The 19,654-nt window shown below is 56.3% G+C and overlaps 1 protein-coding gene across 1 annotated transcript; it reads left to right on the forward strand.

The window, feature by feature from the left end:
* The first annotated feature begins 974 nt into the window (after positions 1-974).
* Positions 975-19,222, forward strand: Lmtk3 (lemur tyrosine kinase 3). Its single transcript, XM_035446452.1, is given in 16 exon segments — positions 975-1,202; positions 1,977-2,110; positions 2,335-2,485; positions 2,905-2,981; positions 3,421-3,539; positions 6,691-6,778; positions 7,036-7,184; positions 7,844-7,928; positions 8,010-8,131; positions 8,206-8,355; positions 8,665-9,812; positions 9,815-11,101; positions 13,689-14,083; positions 15,964-16,099; positions 16,412-16,549; positions 19,064-19,222. Coding segments are annotated over 16 exon segments (4,272 nt in total). The 5' UTR covers positions 975-1,126; the 3' UTR covers positions 19,081-19,222.
* The last annotated feature ends 432 nt before the right edge of the window (positions 19,223-19,654 follow it).

The following is a 19,654-nucleotide window of genomic DNA, read 5'->3' on the forward strand; positions in this document are numbered from 1 at the left end:
TTGCATGTATGAACTGTGTGTGCCTATATGCTTATGTGGGTATGATGTGCTTTATCTCTGGGGGTGAGCAATGTGCCTACTCAGTGGCTACATACATGCATGTGTTGTTTTTGTATGTTCGTGTATGTGACTGACCAGCCTGTGTCTATGTGCATGCAAGTGTCTTTGCATGTATGAGCTAGAGATGTCTGTGTGCTCTTTGTTTCCTATGAGGAATACCAGTTTATGACAGCATGCCTCCTCATGACCCAAAGGGTCTGTGTGGATCTTTGTGATACCTCTTGTGTTTGGAGCTCTGTGGTGTGTGTGTGTGTGTGTGTGTGTGTGTGTGTGTGTGTGTGTGTAACGCGCGCGCGCGTTATGCTGGGACATTCCTGTGTGGCTGGGTGAATCTGTCCCAATCGGAGGCTGGACTGCCCATGCATTTTCAGTGTGGTCTGTCCCTGTGTCTTTGTGTGTGACGTGTCCGTGTCTCCGTCTGCTGATGGCTGTCCACCTTTGTATGTGATGAGCTTGTGAAGGTTCCTGTGACATGTGTCAGCTGTGTGTGGGCTGCGTGGGTTTGATATCTGCATCTTAGCATGTAGCACACGTGTGGGCACCAGTGGTGTGTCACAGTGTGTCAGGGCCACGCACTGTGGACCCTGCCCCCCCAACCCTCGCCAAGGGTCTGTTGGTCTCTGTCCCTCCTCCCCGTTTCTATTCTCCCCTCCCGCCTGGCAGCCAATGCAACCGGGAACCAGTTGCCATGACAACGTTCCCTCCTCCTTCCTCCCACCCGTCCTCTGACAGGCTCTCTGCTCCCCCAATCCGGATTGTCCTCGGGGGCGGGGCCCTGGTTCTCCCCCCCCCATCTTCCCCTCCCCCCTACCCCAGCAACCCCGGCTCCCTAGCTCCTCTCCTCCGTTCGCCTCTCCATCCCTTCATCCGTCTGTCCTTTCGAGGAGGGGGAGGGGGGTACCTGAGCCCGTAAGCAGCCCCTCCCTCCCGCTGTCCTGCGTTTCCCGCCCCTCTCCTGGGCTGGGGGAGGCCAGGGTTGAGCGGGTCCCCATGGCTGGGGGCTGAGGGCCCGCCCCCCCTCCTCCCCAGCCGCCGATACCTCCACCTCCCTTCCATCCTGGACAAGATGCCTGCGCCCGGCGCACTCATCCTCCTGGCGGCCGTCTCCGCCTCCGGCTGCCTGGCGTCCCCAGCGCACCCGGGTGAGTAGGTCCAGCCTTTCACGTCCCGCGCCCCACCCCCACCGGGCCAGCTTGGCACCTGTGCGCAGTCCCCGGGGACTAGCGGGTCTGCAGGGCCAGGGAGACCAGCCAAGGCGGGTGGGGAGTGGGCTGCGGGCCGAGTGCGTGCATGTGAGCGTGCATGTGAGCTCATGTGCACGCGAGTGCACACGGGTGCGCCGGGAGATGAAAGGCCACGGCCTTTCGGGGAGAGAGACCCTATTTCTAAGGGGGACACAGCTCTGGCTTTGCAGAGTGCCCTCCCCCAGGGCTAAGGCTGTGGCTAGAGAACAAACCCAGTGTCTTTAAAAGAAACTGTTCTCAGTCACCTTTCAGGCATGGGGTGGGCTGGGGATTCAGCTCCGGGCAAAAAATCTTGGAGCAACCCGCAATTGGGAGGGGGGTCATGAAGCTTTCCGTGGAAGCATATTATAAATTCTGAGAGCTCCAGGCCTCACTAGTGCTCGTCACTGGAATGTATCCAAATATGGGTTAGGGGATGCGTTTGGGGCGAGTGGTGGTGGGGAGGTGGGTCCCAGCTTGGGACGAAAAGAGGGACCCCACCCCCAACCACCTGGGAAGGCCTTAAACTACAACTCCCACAATAAGTTGGGCCACCGGGCCTCTCTGCCAAGGGGCCCTGGATGCGGAGCATCATGGGAATTGTAGTCCAAGACTAGCCCAGGATGGGCGGGGCATGGAGTCCCGTAGCCAGTGTCTTGAAGCCCGGACCCCAGCCCAGCCTTGTGCCCACAGATGGATTCGCTCTGAGCCGAGCCCCTCTGGCTCCGCCCTATGCTGTGGTCCTCATTTCCTGCTCCGGTCTGCTGGCCTTCATCTTCCTCCTTCTTACCTGTCTCTGTTGCAAACGGGGTGATGTTCGTTTCAAGGTGAGGTGCCCTGGGACTAACCTGGGGAGAAAGACCCCATCCAGCGAAGGAGCTGGAAGTCCCAGAGCACTCCCAAACCTGGGAACTTGGGATCCTCACTCTAGCGGAAATGGGGCTGAGATTTGAGGGACATGTCTGTGAATTGTGGGAAGGCAATTAGGGTAGGACGCTGGCGTCTCAGCACCCCCTCCCGGTGTTCCCATTCTTCCCCTCTCGCACCCCAGGAGTTTGAGAATCCGGAAGGGGAGGACTGCTCTGGGGAGTACACCCCCCCTGCGGAGGAGACCTCCTCCTCACAGTCGCTGCCTGATGTCTACATTCTGCCGCTGGCAGAAGTTTCACTGCCAGTGCCTGCCCCGCAGCCTGCACACTCAGGTACTGCCCGTCCACCCCAGCATCCCGCGGTCCCAGCACTGAGAGCTTCCTTTCGTGGCTCAGGGAGGGTAGAGGGAAGTAACTTGTAGGGAGGCCACACGCACCATCTCGAAGAAAACCACAGAATCCTGCAGGATGGCCCTGGTGCCATCAGCCTGGATCTCAACCTGGGAAGCCAGCCTATATATGAGCTGACTAACCAGTCTTGGAGCTAGGGTTGCCAAAGGGAAGGGCTGATTGGACTCTAGATCTCATGGGCAGCCAATGAGGAGGCTGGACCCTGCCATGGAATGTTGGAGACAGCCAATAAACGGGGACTGCTGTCTACTCTGATCTCAGACCCCACCTACTGTGGTGGTGTGGGGCATCCTGGAAAGGAGAGGAGGAGCTCAGGGCCTCCCCTCCTGCCCCCCCATCAGACATCAGCACCCCCCTGGGCCTGAGCCGACAGCACCTCAGCTACCTGCAGGAGATTGGCAGCGGCTGGTTTGGGAAGGTGAGGGCCTGGGCGGGAGGCAGAGGGGCTATCCATCCATTTCTGGCCTGTGCTCCTGTTCTGTGTCTTCCCCCATTTGTCATCTGCTCTTGGCCTCCCCAGACCCCATGCCCCTCAGCCTGCCCCTCTCCCTCCACCTCTCACCCACTCCCACCCACCTACCCCCACATCTGTCGGTCAGCGCCTCCCTTTCACTCCATTGACCACTCTGCCTCGCCACCCGGCTCTCCACGCGTCCGTCAGTCTGTCCATCCTTCCATCCGTCCCCGCGTGCATCGGACTCTGGGCCTGTGAGTCTCTCACTCCGTGTCTGGTGGGGGACCAGGGAGGTGGGACATGAAGGGGAGGCCTGGAGGTGGTTGGGAGTGTGGGGTGTATGGAGCTAGCCTGGGGGTGGGCTGGGCACAGGTCAGCACTGATCGTAGCACTCCTTGACCAGGTGATTCTGGGGGAGGTTTTCTCAGACTACACGCCAGCTCAGGTGGTGGTGAAGGAGCTCCGGGCTAGTGCCGGGCCCTTGGAGCAGCGCAAGTTCATCTCAGAGGCTCAGCCCTATAGGTAAGTCCATGGACAGGGATTCTAAAAACAAAATATCAGGTAGAGGAGGTGATGTTTGGAAGTGGACAGAACCCAGTGTGGTGCCAAACCTGGCTTCCATTTTCAGATTTCTTCCTGACTATATATGGTTTTAGTGCTGGGAGTTCCCTCCTGGAATCTTGGGTCTTCCCTAGACAGAGCTGGAGACAGCATGCGGAAGGGGGTTCCCAGGTTGAAAGGGAGCCTGTCCACTCTGAACCTCAGGAGTGTATGGGCTCATTAGAGTCTGGCCCATCATTGTTCCTAGACCTCCCATGGCTCTTCCTCAGAGCTCCTGGGGCAGGCTACAGCTCCCTCTAGCCCACAGGCCCTACATAGTCTGCTTCTATAATCTTGCCTCTGTCCTTCTGGCCTCAGTTCCCCCCACACACACCCACATACTCTGCAGCTGCTCTCCTGCCTCAAGGCCTTTGTCATTGCTTCTCCCTCTCTGTAGAATACCACTTCTTATCTGCTCATCTCTAGTGCTGAACTGGGGGCCATGTTCCCTTCTTTAGTCTCGGCTCCCCAGCCCCAGGTAAGAAGGGCCTTGTACGGGCACGGTGAGCTTTACCTGCAATTGTACTCCGAATGCTGAGGCAGGAGGACTGTGAGCTTGAGGCCAGGCTGGGCTACAGGAGATTCTGTCTCAAAAAGTGTGTGTTGTTGTTGTTTTGCTTTACTGTGTGCCTGTGTCTGTCTTTCTCTTTAATTGAAATAAGTTTAAATGGAATCAATTCAAAATTCATTAAGCTCCATGTAGGGGTTCAGCCCTGCAATCAGAACACTTGGGAAGCTGAAGCAGGAAACTCTAGGAATGTGAAGTCAGCATGGGCTACAGATAAATGAATTTAAATACTCATTTCCTGAGTGGAATTGCCAAAATTTGGTTGCAGCAAAGCTGACCCATGTCAGACGTCTCTGTCGGACAGCACAGGCTGACTGGCTGCTCAGGGTCCTCTCTGTCTCTGAGCACACGTATTTCAAGTCCCATCAGCCCTCGGTAGATGTTTGCTAATCCAGACATAGACCTGAACTCAGATCCCAGCTGGATGACCCTTGCTTCACCTCTTTGAGTGGCTATTCCCTCTGGATCACCCTGGTCTTTGTTCTGCCCCTCGGAGTTGTGGTGAAGCCCAGGCCTTTTCTCTCCTCATTGTACTTGGTCCTTACCGCCTGCCATGCACATGCTTTTAACCAAGTGGGATTTTAGCAGTCTGAGGTTGTAACACATACTGGCCCGACCCACAGTGCCCAAATGGCCCTTGGCATCTGCTTGGCCTTGTCAGAGAAAGAACTCACCTACACTGGCCCCACTGGTGGTATAAGGGTGAGAAGGGTTTGTAACAATGACAGAGAATCTTCCTTCCTTCCTTCCTTCCTTCCTTCCTTCCTTCCTTCCTACCTTCCTTCCTTCCTTTCTTCCTTCCTTCCTTCCTTCCTTCGGTTTTTAGAGACAGGGTTTCTTTGTGTAACAGCCCTAGCTGTCCTGGAACTTGCTCTGTAGAACCATGCTGGCCTCGAACTCACAGAGATCCACCTGCCTCTGCCTCTCAAGTGCTGGGATTAAAGGTGTGCACCACCAACGCCCAGCCAGGGCTCCTTTCAAAGACTGGGGAGGCCTTGTTCTGTAGGAGCCAGCAGTCTTGTAGAGCACTGTGGGAAGCTTGTTAAGGCAAGAGAGAATGGAGAGTGCTGGCATTGGGCAACAGCCAGCAGCCCTGCAAACATAGCCATGACGGAGGGTGGAAATCAAGTCAGACATATATCTAAGTGTTAGAATAAAAGCAACAATAATGGTAGGTCTGATGGTGTACACCTACCAGATATCACAGCGCTCTGAAGGCTGAGGCAGGAGGATTGTGTGCTCCCAGGCAGACTGGGCTGCAAAATGAAACCCTATCTTAAATACACAGAATAGCAGGACCCACCCCTCACCACGACCAGCTCCCACACAGCATGCTTTCCACATGATGTATATGGAAGTTACTGCCTCCATCCATCAGAGGAAGTAAGCAAAGGAGGCACAGGGACTTCCCTGGGAGTCTTGAAGGATTCAGACCCAGTGCATGATGAGGCAGTGAAGCCACTTGGGAGACTGTGTTGAAGCTGGGGCCTAAGCGGTCGCAGAGACAAGAATGGCTGCAGAGACGGCTCAGTAGTTAAGAATGTGTGCTGCTCCATCTTTAGAGGAGCTGAGTTTAGTTCCCAGCACCTAAGTCAAATAGCCTATAACTCCAGTCCCAGAAGATGTGATGCCCTCTCCTGGCCTTCATGGGCACTACAGTCACATGCCCATACCCACACACATGTACACATAATTCTAAAAACATGAGGAGCTGGAGATATGGCTTAGTGGTTAAGTGTACTGGTTGTCCTGCCAGAGGACCCAGGTTCAATTCCGAGCACCCACATGGCAGCTCACAACTGTCTGTAACTCTAAGACCTGACACCCTCACACAGACGTACGTGCAGGCAAAACACCAATGCACATAAATTTAATTATTAAAAAAAAGAAACAGCCAGGCATTGGTGGTGCACGCCTTTAATCCCAGCACTCGGGAGGCAGAAGCAGATGGATCTCTGTGAGTTGGAGGCCAGCCTGGTCTACAGAGCAAGTTCCAGGATGGGCTCCAGAACTACACAGAGAAACCTTGTCTCGAAAAAGCAAGAAAAAGAAACAAGTGTGAAGGCAAGGCATGGAGGTGCACACTTTTAATCCCAGCCCTTAGAAGGCAGAGACAGGCAAATTTCTGTGAGTTTGGAGCCAGCCTGGTCTACATTGTAAGTTTCAGGACAGCCAGGGCTATATGGGGAGACCCAGAGTGAAAAAGAAAAACTTTAAGAAAAATGGAGGAGAGAGTGTCCCCTATAGAAATGGCTGTAAGTGCAAAGGGCCAGAGTGGTGGCAAAGTGGAGATTGGCCAGTGAGTAGCTGGGACACCAGAGAGTGAGGGTCTTATGGGACTCCTGGGGCAGGGGGCATAGAGAGTTGTGAACATGTCAGTGGCAGATTTGGGACAACCCGAAGGGGAGATGTAACACCCAGGTCAGGTCTGTGGCCTGGGAAAAGTTTTGATGAGGTGAGGCTCTGTGGAATGGACACAGGCTGCTCCTTTTCTGTCCCTTAAAGGAGCCTGCAGCACCCCAATGTCCTCCAGTGCCTGGGCGTCTGTGTTGAGACCTTGCCTTTCCTGTTGATCATGGAATTCTGCCAGCTGGTGAGGGCCTAGGGAATGGGAGGGCTGCTGGGAGCTGGAAGGACTTGGGGTGGGGGTTGTTGTGTCTCATTACTATGGTCACCTGCATAGCTGCACTGGCATTCTTTTTCCTTTTCATATTTTTGGGGGCCAGGGATTGAATCCAGGGTATCATGAATGTGTAGCAAACATCTGACCAATGAAGCTGAAGCTTAGAGGAGCTGCCCAGCGTGGGGCAGAGGCTACTTTGTGCTGAACTACCCTTGTTTCCTTCCTAGGGAGACCTGAAGAGATACCTCCGGGCCCAGAGGCCACCTGAGGGCATGTCCCCGGAACTGCCCCCTAGAGACCTTCGGACACTGCAGAGGATGGGCCTGGAGATTGCCCGGGGACTGGCACACCTGCACTCCCATAACTACGTGCACAGGTAAGCTAGGTGTCCACAGCAGAGGACACTGGGAAGAACCCAGGAAGAGGGATGACTCTAAAGGGCCAGGCACACTGAAGTTCTGAAGGTGGCAGGGAGCCGCAAAGGAGAGGGAAATTAGCCCGCAAACTGGGTATTTTTGGATCTGGCCTGTAGTCCCAGCACTCAGAAGGCTGAGGCAGGAGGATCCCAGCAGGATTGAGGCCAGCCTGGTGTACATAGCAAGTTCTAGAACAGCCAAGTCTACACAGTGAGACACTGGAGAGAGACAGAGACAGAGACAGAGACAGAGAGAGGAGTCAGAAAAGGAGATGGAGTTAGGAGAGAAGGGAACACACTGGGTGAGGAGGATAGAGTCAGGGAGGGAGGAGGCAGAAAGGAAGGCTGTACAGCAGAGAGAGGGGAGATAGAGAAGGTGGGGAGTGAAGGGAGAGGGAAGAGTTAGTAGAGGGGGGGGATTTAGGGGAGGAGCCACCAGTGGAAGATAGGAGTCAGGACAGAGAAAGGACCCAGAAGAGGAACAGGGCAGGTGGCATGGTGGTGGCGGAGGAGGAGGGAGGAGTCAGGAGAGAAGGAACCTTCACAAGAAGATCAGGGTGATGAAAGGGAAGGAGAGGCATTTAGGGCTTTCTCTTCATTCCGCCTTCCCCATCCCGCAGCGATCTGGCGCTGCGCAACTGCCTGCTAACTTCAGACCTGACTGTTCGCATCGGAGATTATGGGCTGGCCCATAGCAATTACAAGGTGGGCAGTGCGTATGCGTGTGTCTGTGCTTGTGGACCTGTATGTGTCGCCTGCTGACCTGCTGACCCCGCCCGCCCCCAGGAAGACTACTACCTGACACCCGAGCGCCTATGGGTACCACTGCGCTGGGCAGCACCGGAGCTGCTGGGCGAACTGCATGGCAGCTTCGTGCTGGTGGATCAAAGCCGTGAGAGCAACGTCTGGTGAGGCCACAGGTGGCACCTGGGGGATGGGGCTCCACTGCTCCCTGACCTCTGACCTCTGACCTCCCATACAGGTCACTGGGGGTGACACTCTGGGAGCTATTCGAGTTCGGGGCGCAGCCCTACCGCCACCTATCCGATGAGGAGGTCCTAGCCTTCGTTGTCCGCCAGCAGCACGTCAAGTTGGCCCGGCCCAGGCTCAAACTGCCCTATGCTGACTATTGGTAAGGCACCTGACTCGAGGGTCTATCTCAGGCCCTACTTCCTGTCCCAGGCACTGAGCACCTGTCACCACCCTAACACCTACCTGATGCCTGAAGTGTGAAAACTGAAGCAGAGGAGTGGCATGTGGGAATTCTGCCTTACCCTCTCAGTCTGCACCTGACCTCACAACCTCTCCTCACTCAGCGCCACCACACCACCCCACTCCCTCTGCCTCATGGTCTTTGACTGTTTCTCTTTGTTGGCCTTTGTTCCTCTCCTACTGGCCCTGGAGTTCTGCCTTCTTCATTGTCCCCTCCCTTGTCTCCCAGGTATGACATCCTACAGTCTTGCTGGCGGCCGCCAGCCCAACGCCCCTCAGCCTCTGATCTCCAGCTGCAGCTCACTTACCTGCTGTCTGAGCGACCCCCCAGACCCCCTCCACCACCACCCCCTCCCCGAGATGGGCCCTTCCCCTGGCCCTGGCCCCCCTCGCATAGTGCGCCGCGCCCGGGAACCCTGTCTTCTCAGTTCCCTCTTCTAGATGGCTTCCCCGGGGCTGACCCAGATGATGTACTCACGGTCACCGAGAGCAGCCGAGGCCTCAACCTTGAGTGCCTGTGGGAGAAGGCCCGGCGCGGGGCAGGCCGGGGTGGGGGTGCACCTTCCTGGCAGCCCGCCTCTGCGCCTCCTGCGCCCCACACCAACCCATCCAACCCCTTCTATGAGGCGCTGTCCACGCCCAGCGTGCTGCCGGTCATCAGCGCACGCAGTCCCTCGGTGAGCAGTGAGTACTACATCCGCCTGGAGGAACATGGTTCTCCACCAGAGCCCCTCTTCCCCAACGACTGGGACCCGCTGGACCCAGGCGTACCAGGTCCCCAGGCCTCCCAGGCTCCCTCCGAGGTCCCCCAGCTGGTGTCCGAGACCTGGGCCTCCCCCCTCTTCCCTGCGCCCCGACCCTTTCAGGCCCAGTCCTCCGGATCAGGTGGCTTCCTGCTGAGTGGCTGGGACCCCGAGGGCCGGGGCGCTGGAGAGACCTTGGCAGGAGATCCTGCCGAGGTGCTTGGGGAACAGGGTACCGCACCCTGGGCGGAGGAAGAGGAAGAAGAGAGCTCCCCAGGCGAGGACAGCAGCAGCCTTGGTGGGGGACCCAGCCACCGGGGTCCTCTCCCTTGTCCCCTGTGCAGTCGCGAGGGTCCCTGTTCCTGCCTGCCATTGGAGCGGGGGGACGCCGTGGCCGGCTGGGGGGGGCACCCCGCCCTTGGTTGTCCCCACCCCCCAGAGGACGACTCTTCCCTGCGTGCCGAGCGGGGCTCCCTGGCCGACCTGCCCCTGGTCCCCCCCCCTTCAGCCCCTTCCGAGTTTCTGGACCCCCTTATGGGGGCCGCAGCGCCCCAGTACCCCGGGCGGGGGCCGCCTCCCGCTCCCCCCCCTCCGCCGCCACCTCCCCGGGCCCCCACGGAACCGGCCGCGTCCCCCGACCCCCGTCGGCCCTGGCCAGTCCAGGCTCCGGCCTGTCGTCTCCGGGCCCCAAGCCCGGGGACAGCGGCTACGAGACCGAGACCCCTTTTTCCCCCGAGGGAGCCTTCCCAGGTGGGGGGGCGGCCGAGGAGGAAGGGGTCCCTCGGCCACGGGCTCCCCCCGAGCCACCCGACCCAGGAGCGCCCCGGCCACCCCCAGACCCGGGTCCCCTCCCACTCCCAGGGGCCCAGGAGAAGTCAACCTTTGTAGTTCAAGTGAGCACCGAGCAGCTGCTGATGTCCCTACGGGAGGATGTGACAAAGAACCTCCTAGGGGACAAGGGGTCCACACCCGGGGAGACAGGACCCAGGAAGGCGGGGAGAAGTCCCGCGAACAGAGAGAAGGGCCCAGGCCCGAACAGGGACCTGACATCCCTGGGCAGCAGGAAGATAGTCCCCAGCTGGAACCTCCCGGTGAACGGGGTGACAGTGTTGGAGAACGGGAAGCTGGGAGCCCCGGACACGAAGGAGAAGGTGGCGGAGAATGGCCTGGAATCTCCCGAGAGAGGAGAGAAAGCCCTGGTGAATGGGGAGCCGATGTCCCCAGAAGCCGAGGAGAAGGTGCTGGCGAATGGCGTTCTGATGTCCCCAAAGATCGAGGAGAAGGTGGCAGAGAATGGGGTCCTGAAGCTGCCCAGGAACATGGAGAGGCCGCCAGAGACTGGACCTCGGAGAGCCCCAGGGCCCTGGGAGAAGATGCCCGAGACTGGGGGTCAAGCTCCCGAGATCCTGCTGGATCAAGCCCCTGCGCCCTGCGAGGCAGCCTTGCCCCAGAACGGCTTGGAGACGGTCCCTGGCCAGCTTGGCCCAGTCCCCAAGAGCGGGAATCCGGAACCCGGGACCGAGTGGAGAGTCCACGAGACTGGGGGGGCACTGAGAGCCCCCGGGGCTGGGAAGCTGGACCTCGGGAGTGGGGGCCGAGCCCAGGGGGGCGCGGGGATGGTCCCCGCCGGCGGCCCCGCAAGCGGCGTGGACGCAAAGGCCGGATGGGTAGACAGCTCGAGACCACTGCCACCTCCGCCACAGCCATTGGGGACCAAGCAGAGGAGGCCGGAGCCAGTGCCCCTGAAATCCAGGCCGGAGGTGGCCCCCGAGGAAGAGCCAGAGGTCCCAGACAACAGGCTCGGAGGAGACACGGCCCTCAGCGTAGACGAGGACCCCCCCAAGCTGGAGAGGAAGGGCCCCGAGATGCCACGTTTGTTCTTGGACTTGGGACCCCCTCAGGGGAACAGCGAGCAGATCAAAGGTGAGGAGGTGGCCAGGTGCTGGGGCAGAGGAGGTCAGGAGGAAAGGCTGAATAGGCCAGGCACTATGAATGTCTACCCAGGAGTCATCGTACCTTGGGCCTAGCCTTGGCTGTGTTCCCATCTGTGTTCCTAAGAACAGGTCTTTACTGTTCTGGGTCTCAGTTTCTTCCAACTGTCAAAAATGGATGACAGGGAAGCCCCTTCCTGGCAAGGGGGCTGTGAGGGGCAGGCCTTAGCAAAGCCCTTCCTTAGCTATGTCCAAATTGTTTTTTGTTTGTTTGTTTGTTTTTTAAGACCAGGCTGGTCTCAAACTCACAGAGATCTGCCTGCCTCTGCCTCCCTAGGGCTGGGATTAAAGGCCTGGACCACCACCGCCCAGTGCTATGGCGAAATTGTCACCATTGAGCTCTGTGATATAGTGGAAGCCTGTCTTTGTTAGTTAAGCTTGTGTAGATAGGGTCTCCTAGTCTGGAACCAGAAGAGGGCTGGGGGAACAGGTGAGGAAAGTGCCCTGTGTGAGGAATAGCCACTCCCTTGAAGGCTATGGATGTTGCTGAATTTGCTACTTTTTCTTGTTAGATCAGTGTTCTGGATGTTTGGACGTTGCAGGCAGTTCAGAGGTCTGCTGCTGCTGGCCAGGGACATGAGAGGGCTCCTATAAGGGGAGAGTAACCAAGAGTGGTGCCACGTGTCTGTAATACCAGCACTTAGGAGAGTGAAACAAAAAGATAGCTTTGGTTTGGAGGACAGCCTGGGCTACCTATCTAGTTCCAGGCCAGCCAGAGATATATAGTGAGATCCTGTCTTAGACAAAGCAGGAGGGTTGGTGAGATGGCTCAGTCAATAAAGTATTTGTCTTACAAATTTGAGGAACTGATCCCCAAAAGCCACATAAACTAGGTGTGGTTTTAAAAAAAAGTGCTGGGGAAGTGGAGTCAGGCTTGCTGGAGCTCAGTGCTCAGCCATTCCAGCTTAATTGGTGAGCTCAAGGCCAGTGAGTGACCCTTTTTCAAAGGATGTGGGTGTACTGAGGAAGACACCCAAGGATGTTCTCTGTCCTACACACACACACACACACACACACACACACTTTAAAAAAAAAAAAAGACAGGCATCGTGGCTCAGCAGTTAAAGTTAAAGACACTTGCCACCAAAACTGATGCCCAGAGTTTGATTCCCAGGACCATGGTTGAAGGAGAAAACTGAGCCCCATAATTGTTCCCTGACTACTGCACTCGTGCTGCTGTTCACGGGAGCCTACACACATACAAAATTACATGCACGCAGACACACACACAAGATTCAGAGGAAGCAATGGGTTGCCCGCAGCTGGACCCCAGCGGGGCTCAGGCTTTGCCCTGGCCCACTCTGGTGGGCAAGTATTGAGGAGCCACTGAGAGGCTAGAGCAGAAGGGTGAGCCACACAGTGACACCTCAGGAGACATGGTGCCCCCCAAGTTCCTGAAATACTATTCAGGGTTCTGGACTATTCTGCTCTGTTCCTGTTCTGCACTGGCACCCCACCCATGAGTCTAGGAAGACACCAGGGTCATGTATCCTATTGGGTAAACTAAAATATCTCAGAGAGTCTGGGTTGGCTTAGGGCTGCTGGGTAAAAAGAGGCTAGGCTTACTTTTTTCCACCCAGGGAACTTCTCACACAAACTTCCCTGGGAAGCCTTTATGATTGCTAAAGGCTATCACTCCAACCTAACGTGCCTACCAACCACTCTGGACAGCACTGTGACTACAGTATGACTCTCATGCCACCAAACCGAGAAGGCACCTTTTGAACAAAAGTGAAGGAGGGCCTAGGAACAGAGTGGATGGCAGGGCCAGGGTCAAGCTGGGCACTAGCTCGGCACATTTAGAGAGCAGCAATAGGTCAGTGAAATGTGGGTGTAGGAGGTGGCCTCACCTACACTACCCATAGTGCCTGCCGGTGCTTTGCTTATGCACCGATGGAGGAAGGAGGCCCTTTTCTTTTGCCTGGGAGGTGTCCCAGAGAGGTGGATGCCTTGGTGAGCAACACAGTAAAAGGAAGAGTGGGGTAGGACCGGATGGAAAGCGGCCTTGGGGACTTCTGGGGCAGAGAAAGTGCTGGGAGGTGGCGTCCAAAGGCCAGGCAGGGAGGAACTTCCCTTCTGTAGGGAACTCTAACCCCAGGGATTGTGAGCATGCCAATCTGTACAGACCAAAAGCTGTTTCGAGGTTAGGTACACTAACCAGGGCTGAACTGCTGTGCTAGGAAGGAGAGTGTGACCAAAGCATGTGTGCTTGGCTGCAAGAGGTGGCTCAGGTCTGGGGACCCCCAGACCTGGAGAACGGGCAGCCATAATGTCATATATAAATGTTGAGAGGGGGCAAGAACAGGGAGTCCTGACTGAGGTGGGGACAGACTGCAGAGACCAGCTGGGCCCAGGTGCTGTGGGAGAAGCCTGTTGCTTTGGGTGCTGAGGTCATCATGAATTGCAGTGGGGAGGGGGTCTCTCTCACTCTGCACACAGAGAGGCCCCCAGGAGCACACAGCTGTGCAAAGAGTCTGATCAGTGTCGGGGCAGGAGCTCACCTGTCTTTCCCCTTGCAGCCAAACTCTCCCGGCTCTCGCTGGCGCTCCCTCCGCTCACGCTCACGCCGTTCCCGGGCCCGGGCCCGCGGCGGCCACCTTGGGAGGGCGCGGACGCAGGGGCGGCTGGCGGGGAGGCCGTCGGGGCGGGGGCGCCGGGGCCAGCGGAGGAGGACGGGGAGGACGAGGACGAGGACGAGGAGGACGAGGAGGCAGCGGGCTCTCGGGGCCCCGGGAGGACGCTGGAAGCCCCAGTGCCCGTTGTGGTGAGCAGCGTCGACGCGGACACGGCCCGCCCGCTGCGGGGGCTGCTCAAGTCTCCACGCGCGGCCGACGAACCCGAGGACAGCGAGCTGGAGAGGAAGCGCAAGATGGTCTCCTTCCACGGGGACGTGACCGTCTACCTCTTCGACCAGGTGAGCGAGCGAGCGAGCCGGCGAGCGAGGCCTCAGGGCAGACCGCAGCAGGACTGGAGGGAGGCGGACCCCCCGGTGGTCCTGGTGAAGGGGCGCGGGAGGGAGAGTCACCTTCTGGAGCCCTGGGCAGCCCAGTCACAGGGTGGAGCCCGGAGGGGGACGTGGAACCTAGTGGGCGGGACCTGAGGTGCAAGGGGACTGGGCAAGGTTGGGTGGGGCGAGCCTAGAGGAGTAGGACCAGGAATGGGGTAGGAGCTTGTGATGCGAAGGGACCTGGAGAGCTAGGAGAGACATGAGGAGTGTTGGTGGGTCTAGAAGGCTGTCAGGTAGCAGCTTAGACAAGCTAGGAGAAAAAATAGAGATTAAATACTGAAGAGCATGGGAGAGGGCCCGAATCCACTGAGGGCGGAGTCTAGTGCTTTGGGGCTTCTGTGGAGTTGACTCTAATTTTTAATAGTGTATGTTTGTGTATATTCATGAGTGCGGGTCCCACCAAAGGCCATAAGCTTCGAGTGCCTGGGGTGGCTGGGTAACAAACCCTGGTCATTTGGACAAGGGCTATACTTCTTAGCCTCTCACCATCTCTAGCCCCTTGGGGTTGGGCTTTAGATGGAGCGGGTCTTATCACGTGGAAGTTTAAGATGGAGTTGGCTTGACTTGGTCTCTCAGGTTTGTAATTCCCTACTTTCAGAAGGCAGGAGCAAGACAATCTCTAGGTGTTTTGTTTGTTGGTTTGTTTTTGAGGCAGGGTTTCTTTGTGTAGCCCCTGACTGTCCTGTAGACCAGGCTGGCCTCGAACTCTCAGAGATCCGCCTGCCTCTGCCTCCGGAATTGGTGCACCACCGCCGCCCAGTGACAATCTCTAGTTAAAAGCCAGCCTGATCTGAATAGAGTACAGGTCAGTCAGGGCTATATATCAAAACCCTGTCTGGAACAAACAAATGAACAAACATATTATAAAACAAAGTAACTGGGACTTGAAAGCTCCATACTGTTGAAAAGAAAATCTGAGGTCTGATGGACTGAGACTGTCTGAGGTCTGAGATAGTCGAGGAGAACAGGGTCAGGTACCAGGTTCAGGGACCTGGGATGTCAAAGTGGGACTTTGTTTTTTTTTTTTTTTTAAGATTTATTTATTATGTATACAGTATTCTTCCTGCAGGCCAGAGAGGGCACCATATCTCATTACAGATGGTTGTGAGCCACCATGTGATTGCTGGGAATTGAACTCAGGAAGAGCAGGCAATGCTCTTATCCTCTGAGCCATCTCTCCAGCCCCAAAATGGGACTTTTTAATTTGATTTTTTGAGACAGGGTTTCTCTGTGTAGCCCCAGGTGTCCAGGAATACACTTTGTAGACCAGGCTGGCCTCAAACTCAGAGATCCACCTGCTTTGCCTCCCAAATGCTGGGATTAAAGGTGAGAGCCACCTTGCCCACCTCAAAGTGGGACTTTGAGAGTTTGAGTGGGGGCTGGGGTCATTGTCTCCGGGAGGGACCCAGGAGCAGGTTGTTAGTTCTCAGACACAGTTTGGATCTCTGCAGCCCTCATCTTGGAGGTGGTGGCATGGGGTTCAGAGCTGTGTCTTGGGTTAAGGGCTCTGAGTGCAGGCTGAATTTATGAAACAGGAGGGAATCCCTGAGCTGGGTGCGGCTTCAGTCAGGTAAGGAACAAAGGCCAGGCTGAGAATAAGGCTCCTCAGAAGCTTCGAAGGCAGATGAAGGTTACATCCAGTTCGCCACACAGTATGATGTCAGTGGTTACAGGCTGGGGCGCTAAAAGCCCTAGCAATATCTTTGGATATTGCTTTGCTCCTTGGAGATGCTGTGATTGGGATGTGACAATTCGTTCCTTTACGTTTCTTTCCCTTACTTTCACAGGAGACTCCAACCAACGAGTTGAGCGTCCAGGGCACCCCCGAGGGGGACACGGACCCATCAACACCCCCAGCGCCCCCGACGCCTCCCCACCCCGCCACCCCAGGAGATGGGTTTCCCAACAACGACAGCGGCTTTGGTGAGGGGCGGAGCCCACGGCTTAGACTGCGGAAGGGCGGGGCTTGGGAAGGGAGGATGAGGCCTTATTACGCAATGGGCGTGTCCTATAGGGAGGGCGGGGCTAGGAAGGCACCTGGAAGAGGACGATAGAGCCCAGGAGTGCATCCATCCTGGGAGGAGCTCGGGAAGAAAAGCCCTGGTAGAGGCGCCCAGGGGCCGGGAGGCATATTAAGTGGGAGGGGCGGGGTCTTACTGGAGGTGGGGCTAAAGGCAGCCTTGGGCTGGTCTGCAAGTCTGGTGTGTCTCTAAGGCTGGTGCATTCCTTTCCTAGGCGGCAGTTTCGAGTGGGCGGAGGATTTCCCCCTCCTCCCCCCGCCCGGGCCCCCCCTGTGCTTCTCCCGCTTCTCCGTCTCACCTGCGCTGGAGACCCCGGGGCCTCCCACCCGGGCTCCCGACGCCCGGCCCGCAGGTACAGTGCTTCCAGCTGGACCCTGCCCCAATCCCTCCCCAATCTGCTCTCCCTTGCCTTGCCTATCTTATAATTTTCCTGTCCCTCTCTCCTCTGTCCCTCCACCCAGTCATACTGACACCTCAGCTCAGACCAGTTGGTTCCCATTCACAGACGGTTACATTCGTCTCTTAGCCTCAGTTCTTAGCCCATGTGCGCTCTCTCCTGCCCTTTTCTTGGCCCAGACACCTTGCTGGATCTCCATCTCTCCCCCGAGGGCACTTAAAACCCGCAGAGGATATGGTAGACCCCCAGAGACAGGAGTCACTATAACGGCAGCGAGCTCACAGCGACCTGCCACTTTGCAACCCGCTCAGTCCTCACTGTGATACTTAGAGTGGATTCTAGTCCCATCATTTTACGGAGAGGAGGCACAGGAGGAGGCACATAGTACAGTGTAGAGCTGGCCCTATGTGCTGCCCTCTCGTGGTTAGCATCTGCTGAGTCCTTGTGGTCCTGGAGCCTCTCGGTTGTCCCCCTATTGGCCACCACGTCGAACGCCCAGGATTGGTCCTGACTTTTCAGGGATGTAATGTGGGCCAGTGTCCCTCTCTGCCTCAGCATTCTCATTCATAGAACGGGGATGATAGTGGATTATGCTCCCGAGTGTTATGATGGACGTGCAGCCTGGAGCTTGTGTGATGGTGTTCCTGACGCAGAGCTGTGTGCAACTTGCATAAAGGTTGGAGGCAGTAGAGTTTAGCTAGTTCAAGGAACAAAAGACAGGCCAGGGTACCTGAGGCTTCTGAGGGTGCAGAGTCAGAGTGAGGTAGAGGGATGGGACACATTATTATTATTTACTTATTTAAAGAGATTTATTATGTATACAGTGTCCTGCACTCCAGAAGAGGGCACCGGATCTCATTACAGATGGTTGGGAGCCAACATGTGGTTGCTAGAATTGAACTCAGGACCTCTGGAAGAGCAGTGACTGCTCTTAACCCCTGAGCCATCCAGTCCAACAGATTATTTTTTAATGATTTTATGTGCATTAGTGTTTTGCTTATATATATGTTAGTGTGAGGGCATAGGGTCCCTGAGAACTGAAATAACAGACAGTTGTGAACTGGGTGCTGGTAACTGAACCCAGGTACTCTGGAAGAGCAGCCAGTGCTCTTAATCACTGAGCCACTTCTCCAGCCCCAGGATGGGACAGATTCTAAATGACCTGTGGCCTGGTGTGCTAAATGCCTTTAATCCCAGCACTTGGGAGGCAGAGGGAGGTGGATCTCTGAGTTTGAGGCTAATCTTGTCTACTGAGCAAGTTGCATGTCAGTCAGGGCTACACAGAGAAGCCCTGTCTCGAAAAACCGAAATATATGATGATTAAAAAATAAATGAAGGACTTGAACTTTGCTAGTGAACCCTCAAGGATTGTAAGCAAGGGAGGGGCTGTGGCCTGGGGATGGAAGAAAAATAGAGGATGGGTGTCTGGGGAGAGGCTGGGAAAGAGTCCAGGCTGGGGAGAGGCTAGTGAGTAAGCTAGGCATAGGGAGACGGAAGCAGGGCAGAGTCAAGGGAAAGACAGGATTGGGCCTGCATCCCTCCAAGTCACCCCAAATATTACTCCCTGAAATCTCTATCTCAGGACCCCCAGGAATACTGGGCAGGATGTGGGAACACTAGCTAGCTAGTGAGTCAGGGCCATGGCTGGCAGGATGACCTCATTGTTAGTCACCAGGAGTGGAGATGGAGGACCCAGTGGTATAAAGCCCCAAATCCTTGGCTGCTATCACAGATACTCCTGACAGGCATGGACGGGGAAGCTGCTAAGTATGTCTGTCTCCCCAGCCACTGTAGGTTCCCCTGGGCACTCCCGTGTGTTCCATCTTTACACCAGGTTCTGAGTGAGGAAATTATCCCATGTCTTTGAAAAGGATGGCCACGCTTTCCATTCAAGGAGGAAATGGGCTCTGATACCTCACTTTGGCCAGGCTCTCAGCTGTCAGCACAAAAGTGTGAAGAAGGGCTGACTGTTGTCCCACTGGCCCTGATGTTCTAGATTCAGAGAATGAATCAGACTGTCAAGGTGTTTGGGGAGGCTGGAGGATGGTCTGCCAAATATTCTTGGTGAAGGTACTGTGTGATAGACTAGTTCCATACTCCTATGCAGTGGAGGTACAGGTAGACACGAGGTTCTTCCATAATAACTGGAATGAGAGACATTAATATTTAATACCAGAGTGGGTACCTGAGGAAAAAATCCAAGGGTAGCAAGATAATTCAGAATGGTTGTGAAAGGCCTCTAAAGAGGGGACCTGAATTCCCTGGGAGAGCATTTTAGACGCTGGGAACAGTAGATGCAAAGACCCTGGCTATAATGGTACCTGGAACATTTGAGGCCAATGTTGCTGGATGAGGACAGAGGATGGGATGGGTGTGGTGCCACTACTGGGCCTTCACCTTGGATGAGTTGGAAGCTGTAAACCTGTCTCCTTTGATGATTCCCATCCTTTCTCTACTCTTTATCCTCAGGCCCCGTGGAGAACTGACTCCCCAAAGACCCAGTCCCTTTGCACCCCAAGAAGAGGGTTTGCGAGCAGAATCTTGTGTGGACGATGGAGCCATTGCCCCTGACACTGACACAGCCTCTGGGGAGGCACCCGAGGCTGGGCCCTCCCTCTCCTCCACCATGTGCCAAACAGGAGGCCCAGGCCCTCCACCCAGCCCCCAAGATGGGTCCCCTGATCCCCCTGACCCCCTCGGAGCCACATGAGGCAGGAAGCCCCATCGCTGGATAGCCACACTTCTTGGAACTGAACTGAACTCTTTTGGGCCTGGAGCCCCTGGCACAGCGGCGGTCCCTCCTGACCCACTCCTGGCCTCATGAGGGCCACTTGCTTCAGGAACCTGGGCCCCAATCTTGCGTCTCCCCTTACCCCCAAGCCTGGCCCCTGGAGGGGTCTCTGATTCAAACCTTCGCGTGACATTTTCACATTATTTAAAAAAGACAAAAAACAACTTTTTGGAGGAAAATGGGGCCTCTGTGTATTTGGGGATGTGGGAAAGGAGATGCCAGTAGACACTGCATGGAAGTCACTGTCCTTTCCTCATAACCCTAAGGCG

This window comes from Cricetulus griseus, chromosome 6 (genome assembly GCF_003668045.3).
Source record: "Cricetulus griseus strain 17A/GY chromosome 6, alternate assembly CriGri-PICRH-1.0, whole genome shotgun sequence".
NCBI lineage: Eukaryota > Metazoa > Chordata > Mammalia > Rodentia > Cricetidae > Cricetulus > Cricetulus griseus.